The sequence below is a fragment of the Pseudophryne corroboree genome, chromosome 9, assembly GCF_028390025.1.
Source record: "Pseudophryne corroboree isolate aPseCor3 chromosome 9, aPseCor3.hap2, whole genome shotgun sequence".
Classification (NCBI taxonomy): Eukaryota; Metazoa; Chordata; class Amphibia; order Anura; family Myobatrachidae; genus Pseudophryne; species Pseudophryne corroboree.
In genome coordinates, this window is record NC_086452.1 from 20010641 (window position 1) to 20033756 (window position 23116).

Genomic DNA, 23116 nt, shown 5'->3' on the forward strand with positions numbered 1-23116 from the left:
TAGATGATTGCTACGACGAATGACACGGAAATGACATCAGATACCCGCCCAGCAAATACCCGGCCACGCCTGCGTTTTTCCAAACACTTCCAGAGAACGGTCAGTTGACACCCAAAAACGCCCTCTTCCTGTCAATCTCCTTGCGTCCGCCAGTGCGACTGAAAGCGTCGCTAGAACCTGTGCAAAACCACGATGCTTTGTACCCGTAAGCCGCACGTGCGCATTGCGGTGCATATGCATGCGCAGATTTGCCATTTTTTTAAATGATCGCTACGCAGCAAACAACGGCAGCTAGCGGTCAACTTGGAATGAGGGCCCTAGAACAGGAGAGTACAACAATCGCTATGGGACAGGAGACTTCTACTGGGACATTACAGGTAAGGAGTAGACCTGTGGCATGTAGAATTTCCTATAGCTAGGGTTACCATTCCATCCCTTTACACCGGGACACTCAAGGAGTACACAGGTTCTGTGGTTGATTAAAACCAGGTGAAATGCAGGCTTGCAGTCAGCCAGCCCCAGAATCTGTGTGATGCATTAGTGTTCTGGATTAAAGGGACAGTATGGTGAGCCTACCTATAGCACATCTCTCGTGGCCCCCGGAGCTTTCTCTGTTGCCTGACAGTGACCCGGGAAACAGATCACAGCCACAATGATCTGTGTGTTCCAGGTGCTAGCACGGAACAGGTTCTCCCTCTTCCTTCTAACAATTTGCTTTAAATGTTGTCACTGTAATAATACAATTGTTCAGGTCTTATTTTCATAGTTCTACTCTATGGGACAGGAGACAGACTCGGGGACCCGAAAAGGGCAGAAATTCTCTACACCCTGCACAGCGATTCCGCCACTCACGGTGTGGCTGGTAATGGGGTGTGTGGGTGCACTGTGGCTGGTAATGGGGTGTGTGGGTGCGCTGTGGCTGGTAATGAGGTGTGTGGGTGCGCTGTGGCTGGTAATGGGGTGTGTGGGTGCGCCGCGGCTGGTAATGGGGTGTGTGGGTGCAGTGTAGCTAGAAATGGGGTGTGTGGGTGCACTGTGGTTGGTAATGGGGTGTGTGGGTGCGCCGCAGCTGGTAATGGGGTGTGTGGGTGTGCCGCGGCTGGTAATGGGGTGTGGGGGTGCGCCGCGGCTGGTAATGGGGTGTGTGGGTGCGCCGCGGCTGGTAATGGGGTGTGTGGGTGCAGTGTAGCTAGAAATGGGGTGTGTGGGTGCACTGTGGTTGGTAATGGGGTGTGTGGGTGTGCCGCAGCTGGTAATGGGGTGTGTGGGTGTGCCGCGGCTGGCAATGGGGTGTGTGGGTGCACCGCGGCTGGTAATGGGGTGTGTGGGTCTTTGATAAAAGCCCCAGCAGTGTATCCGGATTATGTGGCTGACAACTGGGTCAGTGCTATGGGTCAGTGCTATGGGTCAGTGCTGTGCTAGGGGTCAGTGCTGTGCTAGGGGTCAGTGCTATGGGTCAGTGCTATGGGTCAGTGCTATAAGTCAGTGCTATGGGTCAGTGCTATGAGTCAGTGCTATGGGTCAGTGCTATGGGTCAGTGCTGTGCTAGGGGTCAGTGCTATGGGCCAGTGCTATGGGTCAGTGCTATGGGTCAGTGCTGTGCTAGGGGTCAGTGCTAGGGGTCAGTGCTCTGGGTCAGTGCTCTGGGTCTGTGCTATGGGTCAGTGCTATGGGTCAGTGCTATGGGTCAGTGCTATGGGTCAGTGCTATGGGTCAGTGCTGTGCTAGGGGTCAGTGCTATGGGCCAGTGCTATGGGTCAGTGCTACGGGTCAGTGCTATGGGTCAGTGCTATGGGTCAGTGCTATGGGTCAGTGCTGTGCTAGGGGTCAGGGCTATGGGCCAGTGCTATGGGTCAGTGCTGTGCTAGGGGTCAGTGCTCTGGGTCTGTGCTCTGGGTCAGTGCTCTGGGTCAGTGCTCTGGGTCAGTGCTCTGGGTCAGTGCTATGGGTCAGTGCTGTGCTAGGGGTCAGTGCTATGGGTCAGTGCTCTGGGTCAGTGCTCTGGGTCAGTGCTCTGGGTCTGTGCTCTGGGTCTGTGCTCTGGGTCTGTGCTATGGGTCAGTGCTATGGGTCAGTACCTCTGCTCAGAAGCATTTTGAATATGGGAGACTCAACCCGTAATGAGGAATAACAGCAGATAAAGACGTTTGGTTCTGTGCATTCAGGAGCTGTCAGAGCGCAGTGACCGTTCCTCAGCTTAAGTGACTGCAGCCCCGGCACAAGGCACAGTGGGTGCAGGGGAAGGGTCTACGTCTCCAGTACTGGGGGGTGACTTGGGGACTTTATCACATCCACTCTGTCATCTAGCACCTGCTTATTACATGCTGACATCACACTCACCTGCGCCCTGACATAGTGGGCGATCAGGTCTGAACTGCGCATGCGCTGCCGCCGCTGGGCGCCGGTACATGCCAGAGATACAATTGGCATCTCTACACAGTGATCGCCTCTTCCTGATTGACAGGCAGAGGCGATCGCTGGATGGGAGGGGGCGGGCCGGCAGCGTTTGGCCGCCGTTTTGGGGGCGCAGTCCGGGCAACAGGCCACGGCGGCTGCGTGAATCACACGCAGCCGCTGCGACCCAGGAAGTGACGAGTAGCTCCCTGCCAGCGCGCAGGAGCTGCACAGGTTGGGAGCTACTCCTCAGGTACAAAAGCATCGCTGCCGTGCCGGGGGGGGGGGGGGGGGGTCAGAGCCAGACATGCGGGGCAGACTAGCCCTTTGCTGGGCATCCCCCCACATGTCTGTGATACCGATGGTTGCTGAATTTAGCACATCTATGATCAGGTCTGAATTAGGGCCACAGAGCACAGGCTTTTGCAGTAGTCGTTTCTTGACAGTTTGACCCCAAGACATAGGGGGTCATTCCGAGATGATCGTAGATGTGCTCAATTTAGCACAGCTCCGATCATTCACACTGACATGTGGGGGGGGCATCCAGCACAGGGCTAGCCCACTCCGCATGTCAGTGCCGGCGCCCCCTGCAGAAGTGCAAAGGCATCGCACAGCGGCGATGCCTTTGCACTTCAAGAGTAGCTCCCGGCCAGCGCAGCTTTAGCGTGCTGGCCGGGAGCTACTCATTGCTCCCCGGCCCACAGCGGCTGCGTGCTGCGGCCCGCCCCCCATTCAGTCCGGCCACGCCTGCGTTGGCTGGACCGCACCTACGAAACACCGGCCAAACGCAGCCGTTCCGCCCCCACCCCCCCCTACCCAGCGACCGCCTCTGCCTGATTGATCGTAGTGGACCGAGGGCCTTTTGCATGCGTAGTTCTGACCTGATCGCACCGCTGCGATAAACTGACCCCCATAAAGCGACACTAATATGTCCAAGACGCGCCAGCCTTCACACATAATATTATAAGGTTCATACCTGCCAAGAAACAGAGTATTGCAAAGGCCGCCACTTTATTAACTTACCCCCAATTGGCGGCCGATCACAATCCTAAAACACATACTTGTGTAAAAATGGCTACCAGGCCTCGGAGGCCGCATCTATCTCTGAGGGTCATATATGGGGCGTGAGCAAACCTAAGGAAAAGCAGTTTACATGTTACAGGTAACCTGTTTGCAGCAAGCAGTAAATGGAGAGACGTACCTCGCGCAGGTTGATCTGTAAGGGACAGACAATATTTGAACCATCTCTCATAAAATGTGAATGAGGTTTGTCTTTAATAACGAAAACCACATCGGCAGGAATGGCCATGGGCGTCTCGTCTCCCTCCTTGGGGAATGTGATTTTGGTGCCTTCCTTCCACCCCTTCTTTATCTCTATGGTGAGGATCTTGTCCTCAGTCCGTGCCGTTCTTCCGTCGGGATTCATCCTTTTCCTGCAGATCCGCATTCTCTTGGTGCAGCCGTGATAGATCTCTTCCAGAGACACCCTCAGCTCATGCATAATAGGGGGGTCCTGCTTACGGCGGATCTGATTGCCAACTTGGTTCCTTTCTCTGGGGAATCCGTTCATGCCGAAGCTAGAAAACGAGCAGAACGGGTCATTGTCCAACTCCATGTCCTCGTCGTCCCCCCGGCCTCCGGCCATTCGTCTCCCAAAGAACATTTCAAATGGGTTTGCTCCCCCGAAAAATGCCGCAAATGTGGCGTGTGGATCTCCGTGGAAAGTGTAGTGGAAGTTCCCTTCGTGCCCGTTTTGGGCGCCAGGTCCCCCTTTAAGCCCTATAGGGGTAATAACAAAAAAGAAAAAAAACACATCACTGCAAGTTCCATACATTAACCTGAACACATACAGTATTTACATCCTGTAAAAGTCATCTAAAGCCGCAGGCGGCCTGTGGTGAAACTAATATACGCTAATAATAAATATCTATTCTATCTTCTGCCTAGTGACGTAATATAAAAGCTGGCCTTCGTTCACACACTCTGTTAGCTTGTGCCGTGCAGAACGGGCTCCCGGGACAGAGTGCCGCTGATCTGGCGCCCGGAGTGACCTTGTTTACACAACAATCTCCATTAGTCCCCCAAAAACTAGGCATCCAAAGCGAGGGGGTTCTGACTGCGGAGCTGGCTCATTGTGGGCCTGTGTGTCCTATACCAGATCACTGATGCAGCGTATTCACCATTAAGTAACATAACTACTATAGCGCTCGCACCACAGTAAACCAAGTAACCGCCGTTACTGCATTATACCAGCAATGGCGAGCAAGTATTGCAAAAGATTTTTTTTCAATAATGAATATACTGCTAATTGTTATTAAAAAAGATAACAATACTCAAACATTATATAGTTAGTAACTTTCCCCAAAATGTGAGCATCACTGTTAGAGACAGGGACAATATGAGGCAACTTGGTGACCATAAAATATAGACCTGCACGGCTCCATGACTCCATGATACATCTCATGGGCACCTTCATTCGTGAATTCTCGGAATACCCCACGCGTGTTTTACCTGACTGTACAACAAAATCTCTGTATAGCGTATGCCATCTGTGTGGCATAGACATGTATGAGACTGATCAAAGGGATGGTAATGGATAGAGGGGCGTGACTTAAATACTCCAATGGGCCTTTAGCCAGTGGCACCTTAACAGCATTGTAGGCATTGGGCAAAGCAATGTCCTACTGCTGTCTCATGCCGACTCTACACATGCTTCCATACCGTGACTGGCTGTCAACCCTCTGACTAGCGGATAGCTCCAGACATCCACCAATCAGCAGGCTGACAGCCATTCACTGGCTGCAGGCTGGGAGGCAGGTAGAGAACGCTGCTCTCTGATTGGTGGATAGTTCCAGTCATCCACCAATCAGCATGCTGACAGCCATTCACTGTCTGGCTGCAGGCTGGGAGTCAGGTAGAGAATGCTGCTCTCTGATTGGTGGCTAGGTCCAGTCATCCACCAATCAGCATGCTGACAGCCATTCACCGTCTGGCTGTAGGGTGGAAGGCAGGTACAGAATGCTGTGTGGTTGTTCTGATTGTGTATATCAGAGCAAGCTGGGCAGCATACTCTACTTGCCTCCCAAGACGTACGGGATGGGGGTAAATGCCTCCTAGCCCAGCCCACCGGCTTGAAGGCCCGTAGAATCCTGGGGCCCTGGGCAGCTTTGCACATTATGCATAGCCTCCAACATTTTACACATAAAAATCGGTACAAATTATACTTTCAATGGAAGTTTGGAGACCCAAAAATCGGTACAGACCATAAAAAAAAGGTCCTGTACCTGCCAAAAAGGTCCAGCTAGAGGGTGTGCATTATGGTCCTCCTGAGATGGTACTTGTTGCAGCACTGGCATCCTATGTATGTGCATATCCAGGGCCGTCTTTTCATATGGGCCCAATGGGCTATTGCCCAAGGAGTATAAGGGCCCTAGGCTGATAGCTGAGGGTCTCCTCTTTCCAGGGGTACTAGATTTTTGAAAATCGGCCCTGTGGAACCAGAGATATCTGACTTATTGCTCTTCCCAGCCAGAAATCTCAGGTTCTGTCTGACGTAGAGTTTTTCTGAGGGTATACTCCAAAAGCTGGGACTCTCCCCTTTCGGATGACACTGGCAGCTTGTCTCTACAATGCCCAGAACCAGAGATATCAGCCTTCCAGCAGCTGGTCCCTGCTCAAGCTCCACCCGTCTGGTATGTGGTTTAAAATATTTGTCTAAGGATTGCTCTGGCTCCTGAACTCTGATCCCCCAGTCCCCAGTACCTCCTGAAAGGTGTCCCCAGTACCTCCTGACAGGTGTCCCCAGTAAGTACTTCCTGAAAGGTGTCCCCAGTACCTCCTGGAAGGTGTCCCCAGTACCTCCTGAAAGGTGTCCCCAGCACTTCCTGGAAGGTGTCCCCAGTACCTCCTGGAAGGTGTCCCAGTACCTCCTGAAAGGTGTCCCCAGCACTTCCTGAAAGGTGTCCCCAGTACCTCCTGAAAGGTGTCCCCAGTACCTCCTGAAAGGTGTCCCCAGTAACTCCTGACAGGTGTCCCCAGTACCTCCTAAAAGGTGTCCCCAGTACCTCCTAAAAGGTGTCCCCAGTACCTCCTAAAAGGTGTCCCCAGAACCTCCTGAAAGGTGTCCCCAGTACCTCCTAAAAGGTGTCCCCAGTACCTCCTGAAAGATGGAACTCTCTAGTTTGTTATCCCATTGAAAGCTAAGAAATCTATTTCCAGGAACTGGAGATATCTGCAGTCAAGCAAGCTGCCCTCCCACCGGAAAATGATGAATATTAAGCCCACTCCACTATCCACCCCTCCCTGTGTATTAAACACCCCCTACCACCCTGGAAGTCATGTACCAGGGCCCCTTCATTCAGCCCAATGCCCCTTCTACAGTTTAGTGTACTTCCTCCCGCCCAATCTCCCACCATCTGTGCAGTAAATGAGTAATTAGCAGAAATTACTGCTCCAGGTCCTACACAGTGAGCAGGAGATAGAACACCCCCTACCAGCCGCAGGACATCAAAGCTGCCCCTGATAGCACCCCCACCCCTACCAGTGCAGGATGGGTAGGGGCCCCAGTGCATTGCTTTGCCCAGGGGCTTACACTGCTGTTAAGACGGCCCTGTGCATACCTTGCTAACATACTTAATGGTATATTTACTAAAGTGTGGGTTTTGTAGAAGTGGAGATGTTGCCCATAGCAACCAGATACTAGCTATTATCTAGACGGTGCTAGATAAATGGTCGTCGAATATATACAACATTGAAATGCAGGTGTGCAGACACAGTTCTGCTCATATGTCAACGGAGAGCACGAACGCTTCCACTGTAAGTCAGGCAAAATCACTATTATAGTAACGCCATATGAAATTATCCTGAAGAACGGAAAGATATTCACTTATTTATTTTATACAAATTAGATACATTTTGGTTATGACCATGGAGCTATGTCAGAGGAAGGGGGCATAGGAAAACGCAGGGGGGTGGGGAAATCCGGTTGCCTGGAAAGCCCCCTCCCCAGCTGACACCATGACCACTATAGCAATTGTACGTAATACAATTTTATTAGAGCTGCACGTGTAAAAGATCTCCTCAGTATTACAAATGACCTAATTAGCACCTGTGGATCTTTTTTTTTTAAATGCGTCGTCCAGTAATTAATAAACGAGATCTGTAAAACATGCAGTGCACTACTAATGACCAATTATAGTGTTAATTATTAATACTGTAATGTGCACATATATATCCAGGGCAGTTTCTAGGTTCTTCTGCCGCTCCCCCAGACTCCCGGACTTGCTCCAATGCTGTGGATTGGTGCCTGCATCTGATATAAAGCATTCAGCTCTGGCAGGGTGGCCCTACCGCCACATCTAATGGTTTACTGTGATCGCAGGCCCTGTATATGTGGGAATTATGACATAAAGCACATTGCACTCTGTATGATGTATCTTATAGCTGCTTCATGCTAATTATGCCTAGTGCTGGGCACATGAGGCACGTGCCTAGGGGTGACACAGGCTGGGGCTGCACAGCAGTCCCGCTGTATCAGAACTTCCAGTGCCCCAAGTCAGCCGTTGTTGGACACAGAATAAACGCTACATCCCCCATGATGCATCAGGGGGGAGTCTCAGGAGTGGACATGTGAGTAATATTGTGCCTAGGTGCGGCCTGACCCCTAAATCCGCCCCTGAGTATGCCCTCTTTATGGATTGCCGCACACGCACTCTAAAATCAAGCATTTGGAAGCCCCCATTAAGAAATCCTTCATTTGCCACTGTGGGGCAAACATTTTCCATGGGCAGCATACGGAGACCTCAGAGCCCGGGCACAACTGCACAGACTCACCCAGATGGACACAGACATAGATAGAGATGACCAGGTCTATCTGCATGACTGTATGTGGAGTGACTGATCATCTCTGTGACAAGTCCTTATCCTCAGGTAGAGGCTACTGGAAACCTGCAGCAAACACACCGCCACTTTCATCTGAGAGAGGTTCTCTGACGGGGACCAATCCAAACTGCAGACAATGGCGCCCATTATTAGCGGTATACACCAGCAAAGGTGCTGCCATACAGTAGGGAGCACAGTGCCGGTGTATAGTCAGTACTGAGCACACTCCCATCCAGGGGTATAGCGACGGTGGCTCCGGTGGAGCGCGAGCTCCGGGCGCTGAAAAAGTTAAGAGGGCGCACCACCGCCTAACCACCCCCTCCCTTCGTCCACTATACCGCGGGCCGCTGTACAGAGAGCCGCAGAGCAGGAGGAGGAGAAGCAGAGGGGGCGGACACTGACTCGGACTCAGAGATTAGGTAGGGAACAGGGCAGGCCAGAGGCAATAGCACGAGACACTGACAGCCAGCAAATGCTAGAGCTCTGCCCACTCTATTTATATGTCTCACTGTCTACCTGTAGTTGTGTAGCAGGGTTATTTCTCTCCTGCTATACCACTCTTTGCCTTGGCTGCTGCAGCACCTCTCTCTGCCCCAGCTGCCGTAGCACCTCTTTCTGCCTTGGCTGCTGCAGCAACACTCTGCCCCAGCTGCTACAGCACCTCTCTCTACAATGATGCTGCAGCACCTCTCTCTGCATTAGAATCCGCAGAGCAACATGTATAAGTGGCTCTACTGTGGTGTAATGTATATAAGCGGCTCTACTGTGGTGTAATGTATATAACCGGCTCTACTGTGGTGTAATGTGTATAAGGGACTCTACTGTGTGCAGTGGCGTAAGTTCGTCCCAGTTGCCCGGAGGCAAGATAAATATTGGTGCTCCCCTATTTCCTATATTAAGATAAATATATGTATGTATGTATGTATGTATGTATGTATGTATGTATGTATGTGTGTGTGTGTGCGTGCGTGCGTGTGTGTGTGTATGTATGGAGTGTTCTGAAAAAAATTATATACTGTATTTATACATGTAATTGTTTTTTATTTTAAATCACACATTTCTTGGCAGTCATACCCAGGATTAGAACCCATGACCTGTTACACTGACAGCAGACACTTTACTGATGGAGCTATTTGCTCCTGTAGAGGAAGCATGAGAATTCTAACTATATGAAGCTACATGTAATTGTCAGAGAAGTATCTTCATATAGTTAAAATTCTCATATTTCCTATACAGGAGCAACAGCTTCATCAGTGAGGTGTCTGCTTCCAGTGTAATAGGTTGTGGTTTCTAATCCTGGGTGTGACACTTGTAAAATGTGTATATTCAGTACAGGGCCGTAACTACGTGTGTGCCAAGTGGGCTTGGCACACAGCGCAGTTGCCCTGAGGGCGCACGGCCAGCGGCATGTAATGAGTCAAATTGACTCATTACATGCTGCCTCTGCTCTGCGCCGTGCGCCGCGCTGTGGAGGGAGAAGTCAGCAGCGCCGGGCAGTGGAGAAGGAGGAGGAGGGAGGGGGAGCAGGGAGCCGCAGCAGCGCTATTTCATTGGTAGTAAGCGCCGCTGCAGCATCCCCCTCTCCTTCTGTATTGGCTGCTGTGGATGCTGGGATGCGGTTCCTGCATCCCAGGATCCACAGCAGCGCCGGGCAGCCTATACGGAAGGAGAGGGGGATGCTGCAGCGGCGCTTACTACCAATGACATAGCGCTGCTGCGGCTCCCTGCTCCCCCTCCCTCCTCCTCCTTCTCACCTCACTGCCTGCACCGAGGAAGCTGCACGAGGAGCCTGACTGCCAGCAGGGAGATGGTAAGTATGTATCTCTTTCTCTCTCTCTCTCTCTCAGGGGGACACCGTCTGCCGCAATGTGTAAAAAGGGGGACTGGCTGCCGCAATGTGTAAAAAGGGGGACTGGCTGCCGCAATGTGTAAAAAGGGGGACTGGCTGCCGCAATGTGTAAAAAGGGGGACTGGCTGCCGCAATGTGTAAAAAGGGGGACTGGCTGCCGCAATGTGTAAAAAGGGGGACTGGCTGCCGCTGCCGCAATGTGTTAAAAGGGGGACTGGCTGCCGCAATGTGTAAAGAGGGGGCCTGGCTGCCGCAATGTGTAAAAAGGGGGACTGGCTGCCGTAATGTGTAAAAAGGGGGACTGCCTGCCGCAATGTGTAAAAAGGGGGACTGTCTGCCGTAATGTGTAAAAAGGGGGACTGTCTGCTGTAATGTGTAAAAAGGGGGACGCTGTCTGCTGTAATGTATAAAAGGGGCTCTACCTGGTGTAGTGGCGCTACTGTGCAGCGTAATTTGAATAATGTAGACTACTGTGCACCGTAGTATGAATTGCTATTATTTTGTGGCCACGCCCCTTCCCCGTGAAGCCACGCCCCTATACATTTTTCACGCGCCTACGGCGCGCACTGCCCCTATCTTACATGGGGGGGGAGCGCCACTGTCGTTTCTTGCACACAGCGCTAAAATGCCTAGTTACGGCACTGATTCAGTATAATAAAGAGGGTGTGATTTGCAGCTATCAATTAACTTAATTTAATTCAATGGTGTCACAGAATGGGAGGAGAGGTGCCCCCTTCAGAGCAGGAGCCCGGCGGCAGATGACTCCGTTGCCTCCCAAAGTTCTGCCTCTGACTGTGTGGCGTAAAGTGTATAAGGGGTATTACTGTGTAGTATAATGTGAATAACAGACAATACTGTGTGGTGTAATCTGAATAGGTATTATTATGTGGCCACACCCCTTCCCCAGGAAGCCACGCCCCCAAATTTTGGTGCCTTCGATGCGCACTGTCCCTACTTTAAACATGGGCGGCAACCAAAGGAAATTTCCACCCTTACCTCCACAAGGTCTAGAACCAGCCCTTTCATCAATTTAGGATTTTTAAATATTTCTTATTTTCAAATGTAACATAACACCACACGTTGGCCAGACCCCCAATTCAGTAGGGGAGGGGGGCGCTAAAACATACCCTTGCTCCGGGCACCATGGCACCTAGCTACACCTCTGCTCCCATCTGTTCCTGGCATAGGTGAACAAATAAAAAAAATAAAAAATCTGTTTGGGACATAAGTAACGCAGTGCAGCCCAATGGCACTGAGGCGCAACGCGGCATAGATTTCCTCTTAGAGAGCGAGTGGCAGATAGAGCAGTCATTATATGGGAGCGTTCCGGGAGGGAAGCAAATACCGCATCTCTACCCAGGATTAAGTGCAGGGACCATGTTACTACAGCTCACTGACACTGCCAGAGGCTCCAGAGACAAAACCCAACATGTGGCCGCAGCCCTGGCATTTCCTGGAATAAACACAGCGTGGGTGGCGGTAATGGGAAAAGGGCATTCCAGGGGTGCAGGGCGAGTGTGCAAGGTTTTGTATATAGCATCCTGCGCACACAGCAGGCGTAAGCAGCGGCAGGGACCAGCGCAGTAAGAAACGTTTCTCAGATTGGTCTCGTTGCATTTGTGAAATCAATGCATGTGCCAGCAACGAGAGGAACGCAGTATGCAGATTGCCTGGTAACTCTTCCCTGACAGTACTTTCATCATTACTGAGGATCAGAGCCACTGAACTGAAAGCAACATTTTGTTTCAAAGGTAAAACCAGGTTGGTATTCCCTTAAAACCATTTGCCGCTTTAAATCTAGTGGTTATCTCGCTGGAATCGCAGCAATGGCCATAAACCGCGGCCTAAATATCATCACATTCCAGTGACGCCAGATAACAAGGCCACATAAAGAGCCGCAGCCCAGTGACTCAACTGTACATATGTAATATGATGCAAAATGTAAAGAAAAATACGGTATGCTACACATCTCATCTTGGTCTCACGCCGTATAAATACTATTTATTTAGTAACAGTTTCTTATATAGCGCAGCAAATTCCGTTGCACTTTATAATTAGAAACAACAGTGATAAAACAAAACTGGGTAGTAACAGACAGACATAGAGGTAGGAGGGCCCTGCTCACACGCTTCACTCTATAGGGAGATAGGCATTGATACACAAGGATATATGCTATCTCTTGCATAATGGTGGTCATTCCGAGTTGATCACTCGCTAGCGGTTTTTAGCAGTCGTGCAAACGCTATGCCGCCGCCCACTGGGAGTGTATTTTAGCTTAGCAGAAGTGCGGACGAAAGGATCGCACAGCGGCTACAAAAAAAAATTGTGCAATTTTAGAGTAGCTCCAAACCTACTCAGCGCTTGCGATCACTTCAGACTTCAGTTCCTGTTTTGACGTCACAAACACGCCCCGCGTTCCCCCAGCCACGCCTGCTTTTTTTCGAACACTCCCTGAAAACGGTCAGTTGACACCCAGAAACGCCGCCTTCATGTCAATCACTCTGCGGCTGCCATTGCGAATGAAAAGCTTCGCTAGACCTTGTGTAAAAATACATCGGCCGTTGTGAAAGTACGTCGCGCGTGCCCAGAAGTGTCAGATTTTTACTTAATAGCAGTGCAGCGAACATTTTCAGCTAGCAATCAACTCGGAATGACCCCCAATGGTCCAGCCAGATTGCAAAAGATCTTTGTGGGCTGTATGATATGGTCACACAATGATGTTGGCCTGGGGTCAGGAGGGTGGGAAAGTGACGAGAGAGAAAATATGTGAGGATATGTGGGGACTGTACAGAGAGGATATCATTGGATAGGAAAGTATATTTACTAAAGGACGATTTTCAGCAATTTATAATTGATGAAAATCAGCCTAAAGTGAGGCTAGGATACACATTTACTAACATTTAAAAACTCATCTGTTAGTAAATGTGTGTTTTAACCCCTGAAACTCAACATCGATTTAGATTGATTTTCATTGATGTTAAAACCTAGAAGAAAATCAACATTTAGTAAATATACCCCTAGGTGTATAACAGTACATATGTATGATCCCCTTTTTATGCATGTGTAGGGGAGAAATAAGAAAGGGGGGATACGTTTTGAATGGGTTCTGCCTCCATCCTCAACTAGCAGACAATGGGGGTCATTCTGACCTGATTGCTCGCTGACTGACAGGCAGAGGCGGTCGCTGGGCGGGAGGGGGCAGCACGGCGGCGTTTGGCCGCCGTTTTGTGGGCGCGGTCCGGCCAAAGCAGGCGTGGCCAGATCGTGCAGGGGCGCGGGGCGCAGCGGCTGCGTTACATCACACGCAGGCACTGCGACCCAAGGCAGCGTCGATTAACTCCCGGCAAGCCGCAGGAGCTGGCTGTCCCGGAGTTACTCTTCAAGCACTAAAGCATTGCCGCTGTGCCGTGCTTTTGCACTTGTGCGGTGGTGGGGGAGGGGGGCGGCCTAACATGCGGTGCCTGATCGAAGCTGTGCTAAATGTAGCACAGCCACGATCAAGTTGGAATGACCCCCAATAGCTAAACAAACACCTTACAGGCACTGACCATTTTGCATTGAACTTGTATGTGTCACTAAATACATTTTAACGTTGGAGATCCCACAAGTATGAAACAGCTAGGGTGTCATTCAGATCTGATCGCTGCTGTGCGTTTTCGTACAGCGGGCAATCAGATCCGACTGACGGCTGCAACGGGAATCGCCGGTCAGTGACGGGATTGTCTGACGTCAATTCCGGGCCCGGACAGGCTGAAGTGATCGCAGCGGCTGAGTAAGTCCTGGGCTGCGCAGAGACTGCACAACATCTGTTTGTACAGCTCTGCTACACATGTGATCGCACACTTGCAAAGCGAAAATACACTCTCCCTGTAGGCGGTGACTATCTGATCGCAGGACAGCAAAATTTGCTGCTTAGCGATCAGATGTGAATGACCTACCTAGACAGTTACTGGCCTTATGGCAGCTTAGCAACAATGATCGCACAGAGACACCCTGCTGGAAGTGCGGCCTCCTGGCAGAAATCCTGCACCCTAAACACTTCTTTTGGGTATTTCTCAGACACATTCTTTTGGCACAAAGTTGCTGTTTGCAATTAGTTAAGAATCTGTGCTGGAATTTCATGACATCATGTATCATTCTTGGTTTTCCTGGGCTGGGAGCCAGAGAGGGGAAGTGTGTGTATATACAGTACTACAGTATATAGGAGTAGTGACCTGTCTCTCTCAGGGCCGGTTCTGGCGCCCCGGGCGGCAATAGGGGGCGTGGCTTCATACAGGGGGCGTGGTCAATTACGCCCCCTGTACAGACTGAAATGATGTGCAGTGCGCGATGACGTCATCGCGCACCGCACAGTAAAGGACCTCTCCACGAAGGGAAACTAGACGCGTACGCGTCTAGTTTCCCTTCACAGCGGCAGCGGGGGGGCAGCGGCCAGCAGCAGCGGGGGCACACAGCAGCAGCGGATCTTGCCCTGGTGCGGCGCCCTCCGGATGGCGCCCTGCGCCCTCCGGAAGGCGGCACCACGGGCAAAAGTCCTGCTTGCCCGTGGCAAGATCCGCTACTGGTCTCTATAGGTGACATAACAAGTTCCCCATTCCAGTCTATGCAGCCGTGGCCGCCTTCAGTCCTCTATACATACATTTTTCATGTCCATTTAAACACTGCTCAAAGGGGTTCATTCCGACCTGATCGCACGCTGCCTTTTTTTCGCAGCACAGCGATCAGGTCACTACTGCGCATGTGTATGCACCGCAATGCACAGGCGCGTCATACGGGTACAAAGCAGAACGTTGCATGCCGATGGATTTAACGAAGAATCCATTCGCACAGCCGATCGCAAGAAGATTGACAGGAAGAAGAAGTTTATGGGTGTCAACTGACCGTTTTATGGGAGTGGTTGGAAAAACGCAGGCGTGTCCAAGCGTTTGCAGGGCGGGTGTCTGACGTCAATTCCGGGACCAGACAGGCTGAAGAGATCGCAGCGGCTGAGTAAGTTCTGGGCAACTTAGAAACTGCACAAAGTTTTTTTGTACCGCTCGGCTGTAGATGCGATCGCACACTTGCACAGCTCAGACCTACTCAGAAACTGAACAAACTGTTTTTGCACTGGTCGGCTGCACAGGCGATCGCACACTAGCACAACTAAAATACACTCCCCGGTGAGCGGCGACTATGTGTTCGCACGGCTGCAAAAAGTAGCTAGCGAGCAATCAACTCGGAATGACCCCCAAAGTGCACAACTGCAAACTGTCCCTCTTCACCCCAGCAAATTCACATCAATGCTGGATGTATAGTAGGAACCATGATATTGAGCTAAACACAGGTCTCACCAAGACCAAATCTGAGAAACATTCTCCGCAATCTGCACATATTGTGCAATACAGACACATGAATCCTTCTATTCCCACTGATATTGCTGGATATAATATAGAGTGCTGGCGACTGGATACATACAATTACAATATCCTGGCGTTTGGAATGCCGGAGGTCATATGACCGACGCTGGTATCCCATCCCTGCAGCCTAACTTCTGCATAGAGCCTTCCAGTATCAGTAGTCATAACCTTAGCAGTAAATGATCACAGTGGCTTTCAACGTGGCACCATCATAGGATGCCACCTTACCATCATAGGATGCCACCTTACCATCATAGGATGCCACCAATCCAACAAGTAATTTTCTAAAATTTGTGGTATGCAAAAGATGCCCCAACTGTAAGTGCTGCTATGGTGAAGTGGAAGCCCCTAGGGGCAAGAACAGCTCAGCCACAAAGCGATAGGGCCACACAAGCTCACAGAATGGGACCGTTGACAGTGGCGAATGCAGGATTTCTAGAGGGGGGTTTTCAGATGCCGTCCACAATCTCCCACTCTGCAGAACGTTGGAACAAGTGCGGGAGTCTGGGGGAGCGGTATAACCTAGTAACGTCCCTGGACATTAATGTACACATTGGTCTTTTTATACACTGGATACTGTATGGAACACAGTATTAATATGTAACACTATAGATTGGTCTATAGCAGGGGTGGCCAACCAGTAAGAGGCAAAGAGCCAGAAAAGATCCGTAGTAAAGGGCAAGAGCCACTATCATGCGCGCGTCCAAAAATTGGGGCGTGGCCTAGTTTTCACAAAGCCACACCCCATTTTTGTGCGCGCACCTTTTGGTATGACATTTGTAGGAGTATGACCTTGTGTCATAACCCCGTTTTTAGTCATGTTGTACAGTGCCACATACATATAATGCCCCAGTACAGTGCCACATACATATAATGCACCAGTACAGTGCCACATACATATAATGCCCCAGTACAGTGCCACATACATATAATGCCCCAGTACAGTGCCACATACATATAATGCACCAGTACAGTGCCACATACATATAATGCCCCAGTACAGTGCCACATACATATAATGCACCAGTACAGTGCCACATACATATAATGCCCCAGTACAGTGCCACATACATATAAAAATACCAATAAATGGGTGCCTCCACAGTGACAAATACATATACCCCCCTCCACAGTGCCAGATACATATATGTCCACACAGTGCCAGATAAATATATGCCCCCAGTGCCAGATACACATGCCTCCACAGAACCAGATACACATGCCCCCACAGTGCCAGCTATGCCCCCAGTGCCAGATACACATGTCCCCCCAGTGTCAGATATACCCCCAGTGCCAGATACACATGTCCCCACAGTGCCAGCTATGCCCCCAGTGCCAGATACACATGTCCCGCCAGTGTCAGATATGCCCCCAGTGCCAGATACACATGCCCCCACAGTGCCAGATATGCCCCCAGTGCAGATACACATGTCCCCACAGTGCCAGCTATGCCCCCAGTGCCAGATACACATGTCCCGCCAGTGTCAGATATGCCCCCAGTGCCAGATACACATGCCCCCACAGTGCCAGATATGCCCCCAGTGCAGATACACATGCCCCCACAGTGCCAGATATACCCCCAGTGCCAGATACACATGTCCCCACAGTGCCAGCTATGCCCCCAGTGCCAGATACACATGTCCCCCCAGTGTCAGATATGCCCCCAGTGCCAGATACACATGTCCCCCCAGTGTCAGATATGCCCCCAGTGCCAGATACATATATCCCCACAGTGCCAGATACATATATCCCCACAGTGCCAGATACGCCCCCAGCGCAGACTCATGCCCGCACAGTGCCAGCTATGCCCCCAGCGCAGAGACACATGCCCCCACAGTGCCAGCTATGCCCCCAGCGCAGAGACACATGCCCCCACAGTGCCAGCTATGCCCCCAGTGCCAGATACACATGTCCCCCCAGTGCCAGCTATGCCCCCAGTGCCAGATACACATGTCCCCCCAGTGCCAGCTATGCCCCCAGTGCCAGATACACATGTCCCCACAGTGCCAGCTAAGCCCCCAGCGCAGACACACATACTCCCTGTGCCAGCTATGCCCCCAGTGCAAACACACATGCTCCCAGTGCCAGCTATGCCCCCAGTGCAGGCACACATGCCTCCACAGTGCCAGCTATGCCCCCAGCGCAGACTCATGCCCCCACAGTGCCAGCAATGCCCCCAGCGCAGCGACTCATGCCCCCACAGTGCCAGCTATGCCCCCAGCACAGAGACTTATGCCCCCACAGTGCCAGCTATGCCCCCAGCGCAGACATATGCCCCCACAGTGCCAGCTATGCCCCCAGTGCAGACACACAAGCCCCCAGAGTGCCAGCTATGCCCCCACCCAGAGACTCATGCCCCCACTGTGCCAGCTATGCCCCCAGCGCAGATACACTTGCCCCAACAGTGCCTGCTATGGCTACAGGGCAGGTACACGTCCCCACAATTGCTCGCCCCCCCCCCCCCACCCACATGCTATTCCTGCTGCTGTGAGGGGAGGCGAGGAGAGCGCGCACCTCTCCTGTTCCTGGGACTCCTGTGGCAGTGTATATCTTCAATACAGCGCCTGCCCGTGAGCCAATCAGTGCTTGCGATCCTGCAGCCAATCAGGAGCCTTAGCTGCCGGACCGCAAGCTCTGATTGGCTCATGGTCAGGCACCGAATTGAAGCTAGACATCGCTGCAGGAGTCAAGGCAGGAGAGGCGCGCGCTGCGCTCTCCTCCCCTCTCCTCACACGCCGCTGAGAGTCCATTGAAGTAGCGCAGCGGTGGCCAGGAGCGGATCGAGACGCATGCGGACGATGAAAGAGCTGCATGCGGCTCGAGAGCCGCGGGTTGGCCACCCCTGGTCTATAGTATAGGCTGTATCATAAAAATAAGTGGTCAGGAAAAGGTTATACATCCCATAATAAATAATTACACAAACATAATAGAACCAGTATTGCACTTTCTAAGCACACGTTCTCCCACCTCATGGTAAGGCTCCTGTCTCTTCTTCCTATCAGCTGCTCTGGTCCAGTGCACTGATTGAGGACTCAGATCCACACACACAGCAATCTTGGTAGCAGAAGCTGCTATCACTGCTTTGTCTCTTAAACGGCATGATGTGGCGGCAGCTTTAGTAATCGTATTATGGGGGTTATTCCGAGTTGTTCGCTCGTTGCCGATTTTCGCAACGGAGCGATTAAGGCAAAAATTTTCTGAGTAGCTCAAGACTTACTCACAAATAGCGATCAGTTCAGTCAGTTTCGTTCCTGGTTTGACGTCACACACGCGCCCAGCCACTCCCCCGTTTCTCCAGACACTCCCGCGTTTTTCCCCTGGCACGCCTGCGTTTTTCCGCACACTCCCTGAAAACGGACAGTTTCCGCCCAGAAACACCCACTTCCTGTCAATCACACTACGATCACTTCAACGATGGAAAATCTTCGTTCGGGCGTGAGTAAATCTACTAAATTTTGTGTTAAAATACTAACCGCATGCGCACTGCGAACCATGCGCATGCGGTTAGTGTGATTGACAGGATTGACAGGAAGTGGGTGTTTCTGGGCGGAAACTGTCCGTTTTCAGGGAGTGTGCGGAAAAACGCAGGCGTGCCAGGGAAAAAAACGCGGGAGTGTCTGGAGAAACGGGGGAGTGGCTGGCCGAACGCTGGGCGTGTGTGTGACGTCAAACCAGGAACGAAACTGCCTGAACTGATCGCTATTTGTGAGTAAGTCTTGAGCTACTCAGAAAATTTTTGCCTTAATCGCTCCGTTGCGAAAATCGGCAACGAGCGAACAACTCGGAATAACCCCCATAATACGATTACTAAAGCTGCCGCCACATCATGCCGTTTAAGAGACAAAGCAGTGATAGCAGCTTCTGCTAGCGAGCGAACAACTCGGAATGAGGGCCTATATACCATTGCTATTGCTGTCATAGTTTGAGCCTTTTGCCAAGAGGAGGGGGTTTTCCAGGCAACCAGAAACCCCCCATGTGTTTGCCTATGAAGTTGAGTGCTGAAGAGCGTTGTATATCGTCTGTCCTCACTTACAACACTCACTACCAAGTTCCAAACAGATTCTGCCAGCAACAACAGTACATGGGGGGTCATTCCGAGTTGATCGCTCGCTAGCAGTTTTTAGCAGCCGTTCAAACGCTATGCCGCCGCCCTCTGGGAGCGTATTTTAGCTTAGCAGAAGTGGGAACGAAAGGATCGCAGAGTGGCGGCGGCAAACTTTTTTTGTGCAGTTTCAGAGTAGCTTCAGACCTACTCAGTGCTTGCAATCACTTCAGACGATTCAGTTCCTGTTTTGACGTCACGAACACGCCCTGCGTTCGCCCAGCCACGCCTGCGTTTTTTCGAACACTCCCTGAAAACGGTCAGTTGACACCCAGAAACACCCTCTTCCTGTCAATCACTCTGCGGCCAGCAGTGCGACTGAAAAGCTTCGCTAGACCCTGTGTGAAACTACATCGTTCGTTGTAATAGTACGACGCGCGTACGCATTGCGCTGCATACGCATGCGCAGAAGTGCCTTTTTTTTGCCTGATCGCTGCGCTGCGAACGAAAGCAGCTAGCGATCAACTCGGAATGACCCCCATGATCTGTTAGTCGGGGGGATTGGGTCTCCGTGCCCGAGCAGCCGCACACAAGCCTCAGATCACCATGTGCATTTCCAAAAATCGACAAGAGTGGTATAAAACACACAAAGCCATTAGATTCAGGAGCATCGGAAGTGGGTTCTCTGGAGTGACAAAGCAAGTGTCACCATCTGGCAGTCTGACGGACTAATCTGGGTTTGGCGGGTGCAAGTAAACCGCTCCCTGCCTAAATCCCTACTGCCACTTGTAAAGTGTGGAGGAGGAATAATGGCCTGGGGCTGCTTGTAAAGTTTTGTCCCGAACCCTATCTGTGTGCTTCCAAATTGTGGCAACAGTTTCAGCAACGGTTACTTAAAAACCTTGCTGATACAAAAAAGGTCGACACATTATTATGGACTATTCCTAATCATAATCCAGGTGGATGGTAAAGTATGAAAAAGTTGAAAAACAAAATGCAAAAACTCCTAAAAAGTTGTGTCGACCATATGTGCTGACCATTGTCATTTCGACCATTTGAACATGACGACCTATTGTATCTGTCGATCATACGCACTGTTAGCCGTTTACATGTCGACCTAATTAATGCGGCCCATATGGGTTGGACCGATTGACCTAATTAGTGTCGACCAATCATCCGGTGCCCAGGCCCTAGACTGACAGCGTGCTTGTGCGTTACTGGTGCGATGCCACCATCTACTGTGGATGCAGAGCCTCACCCCCGCTTCTCATCACCCATGTCTCACCCCCCTCTCTGCCCTGTGAGCTACTTGCACCTCCTGCCTGTATACATGATACACTGACACTCCCGTCTCTGCCGCTGTTACTGTACTGTGGTCGGAACACCGCTCACGCCCCATCTCCAGATGTTCTGCATGTTTATGTGTGATGCAAACTAAGTAAAAAAAGGAATCGCGTCATGAAACTTGTCATCTGAGCGATGGCAGCAGCTGCCTGATCCGTCCTGAGAGGAACGCTGGAGCATGCCAGCACCACCACCCTTTCTGCACACTCGCCCCGTCCCAGAGAGCCAGAACCTAAATGTGCCGGTCTCTGGGAGCACAAGAGTCACTGCCACTTATGTCTGCCACAATCCCACTGTTACCAGCCCCCTAATTCTCACCCCATCACTTTTACCCCTACAAGGAGCTGCATTCGGAGAAAAGGGCGGTTGGCAGATTAAAAAAAAAGAAATGATCAGACGAAACACACAGCCGTCCTGACCTGTTATTGTGCGCAAGCTTCGCCAGCTGATGTACAGTGTAACCGATCGCCTACTCTGCGTCCGCTCATAGAGACTTCAGGACCTTTTGCAAACTTTTGTGGATGCTTCGCAAACAGTCCAGGTTTTAAGGATATCCATGCTTGAGACCAGATGGTTAAATCAAGTTGACAGTGAATACTGATTAAGTCACCTGTGCATCAACACGGATATCCCTAAAACCTGGACTGTAATGGCGGAGTTTTGGGAAACTCTGAATTAACCCCATCAGTGCCGTGCTCCAAAAACTGCAGCATGCAAAGCGAATCCAGGACGCCGAGATATAAGCAGAATACATACCCTCCTCCCCATACTGATCGTAGACCTCTCTCTTCTTGGGGTCACTCAGCACCTCGTAGGCTTCTGCAATCTCCTTGAACTTCTCCTCTGCCTGGGATGACTTATTCTTGTCGGGGTGCCACTTTAGAGCTTGCTTTCTGTACGCTTTCTTGACGTCCTCCTCTGAAGCCCCCTTCTCAATGCCCAAAATTGTATAGTAATCTTTCCCCATGTCACCCCTGTCAGCAGGACTGGAATGCACAGAGCGTCTGGTCTGCAGTGGGAAGCAGAAAGTGTGTCCCCCCCAGAGTGCTCACCGGTCCATCCCCTCCTGCTCATATATAGAGAGATCAGCTTCCAGCCTCCCATCTATGTCTATCTGCAGCCTGCACAATTTACCAGCTCTTTCCAGAAGTCTTTTTTTTTTTTTTTTAAACAAGGCAAAGCTTTATTTGATGACAGGCGATGGAGGACCTGCACAACGCAGAGTACGGCTCTCTCTGTACCAGGGTGCAGGGGGTGACCCTAATACCAAAGTACAAAGGAGTTGTGGGAAACGGGTAGCAGTTGATTTACCGACAGTATAATCCCGACAGCCACTGACCGACAGTCAAAGTACCGGCATGGTCAAAATACTGACATTCATTATACCAACAATGTACAAAATGCTGACATAGTCAGGACACCAACATTTTAAATGCTGACATGTCAAAATGCCGACATATGTTTTTAAGGAATTTTTGCCCAAAAACAGACTTGTTCATACTTTACCATCCCAGTGGACCTGGAGGGGGAATATAATAGTGTGCCGAGCGCAGCGAGCCATGCGGGGGGACGCGGTACACTTACACAGTGTCCGCGTCGACCTATGTCCACACGGACACCAAACACCCCCCCAGAAAACTCATGTTGGTATTTTGAAATGTCGGCATTTCAAATGTCGGTATTCTGACTATGTTGGCATCTTGAACATGTCGGCATAAGCAATGTCGGTATTTTGACCGTGTCGGTAATTACCCCGGGCACCGCGTGTACGGAACTACATGCGGATACTCGCCTCTGTGTTGAGTTGTGTGCATCTGTGTGACCGCCTCACCCCTATCCGTGCGCTTCAGTTCATAACCGTCCTTATTAGTACGCACCAGCACTATGGGCCTAATTCAGACCCGATCGCTCGCTAGCTATTTTTTGCAGCGCTGCGATCAGATAGTCGCCGCCTATAGGGGAGTGTATTTTAGCTTTGCAAGTGTGCGATCGCTTGTGCAGCCGCCCTGTACAAAAACAGTTTGTGCAGTTTCTGAGTAGCTCTGACCTTACTCAGCCGCCTCGATCACGTCAGCCTGTCCGGTCCCGGAATTGACGTCAGACACCCGCCCCGCAAACGCCTGGACACGCCTGCGTTTTCCCAAACACTCCCAGAAAACGGTCAGTTGACACCCACAAACGCCTTCTTCCTGTCAGTCTCCTTGCGATCGG

The 23116-nt window shown here is 51.1% G+C and overlaps 1 protein-coding gene across 2 annotated transcripts in view; it reads right to left on the bottom strand.

Moving 5' to 3' along the window:
* DNAJB4 (DnaJ heat shock protein family (Hsp40) member B4) overlaps positions 1-23116 on the bottom strand; it is a 40697-nt gene that overhangs the window by 14641 nt on the left and 2940 nt on the right. Inside the window, exons 1-2 of one of the 2 annotated variants that reach the window (XM_063939012.1) lie at positions 21662-22012; positions 3596-4173 (exon numbers count right to left, since the gene is read on the bottom strand). In XM_063939012.1, coding sequence (XP_063795082.1) covers positions 3596-4173; positions 21662-21872 — 789 coding nt within the window. In that variant the 5' untranslated portion in view covers positions 21873-22012. Of the gene's footprint in view, positions 1-3595; positions 4174-21661; positions 22013-23116 lie in introns of those variants that run through there. The other variant, XM_063939013.1, reaches the window with a different exon arrangement.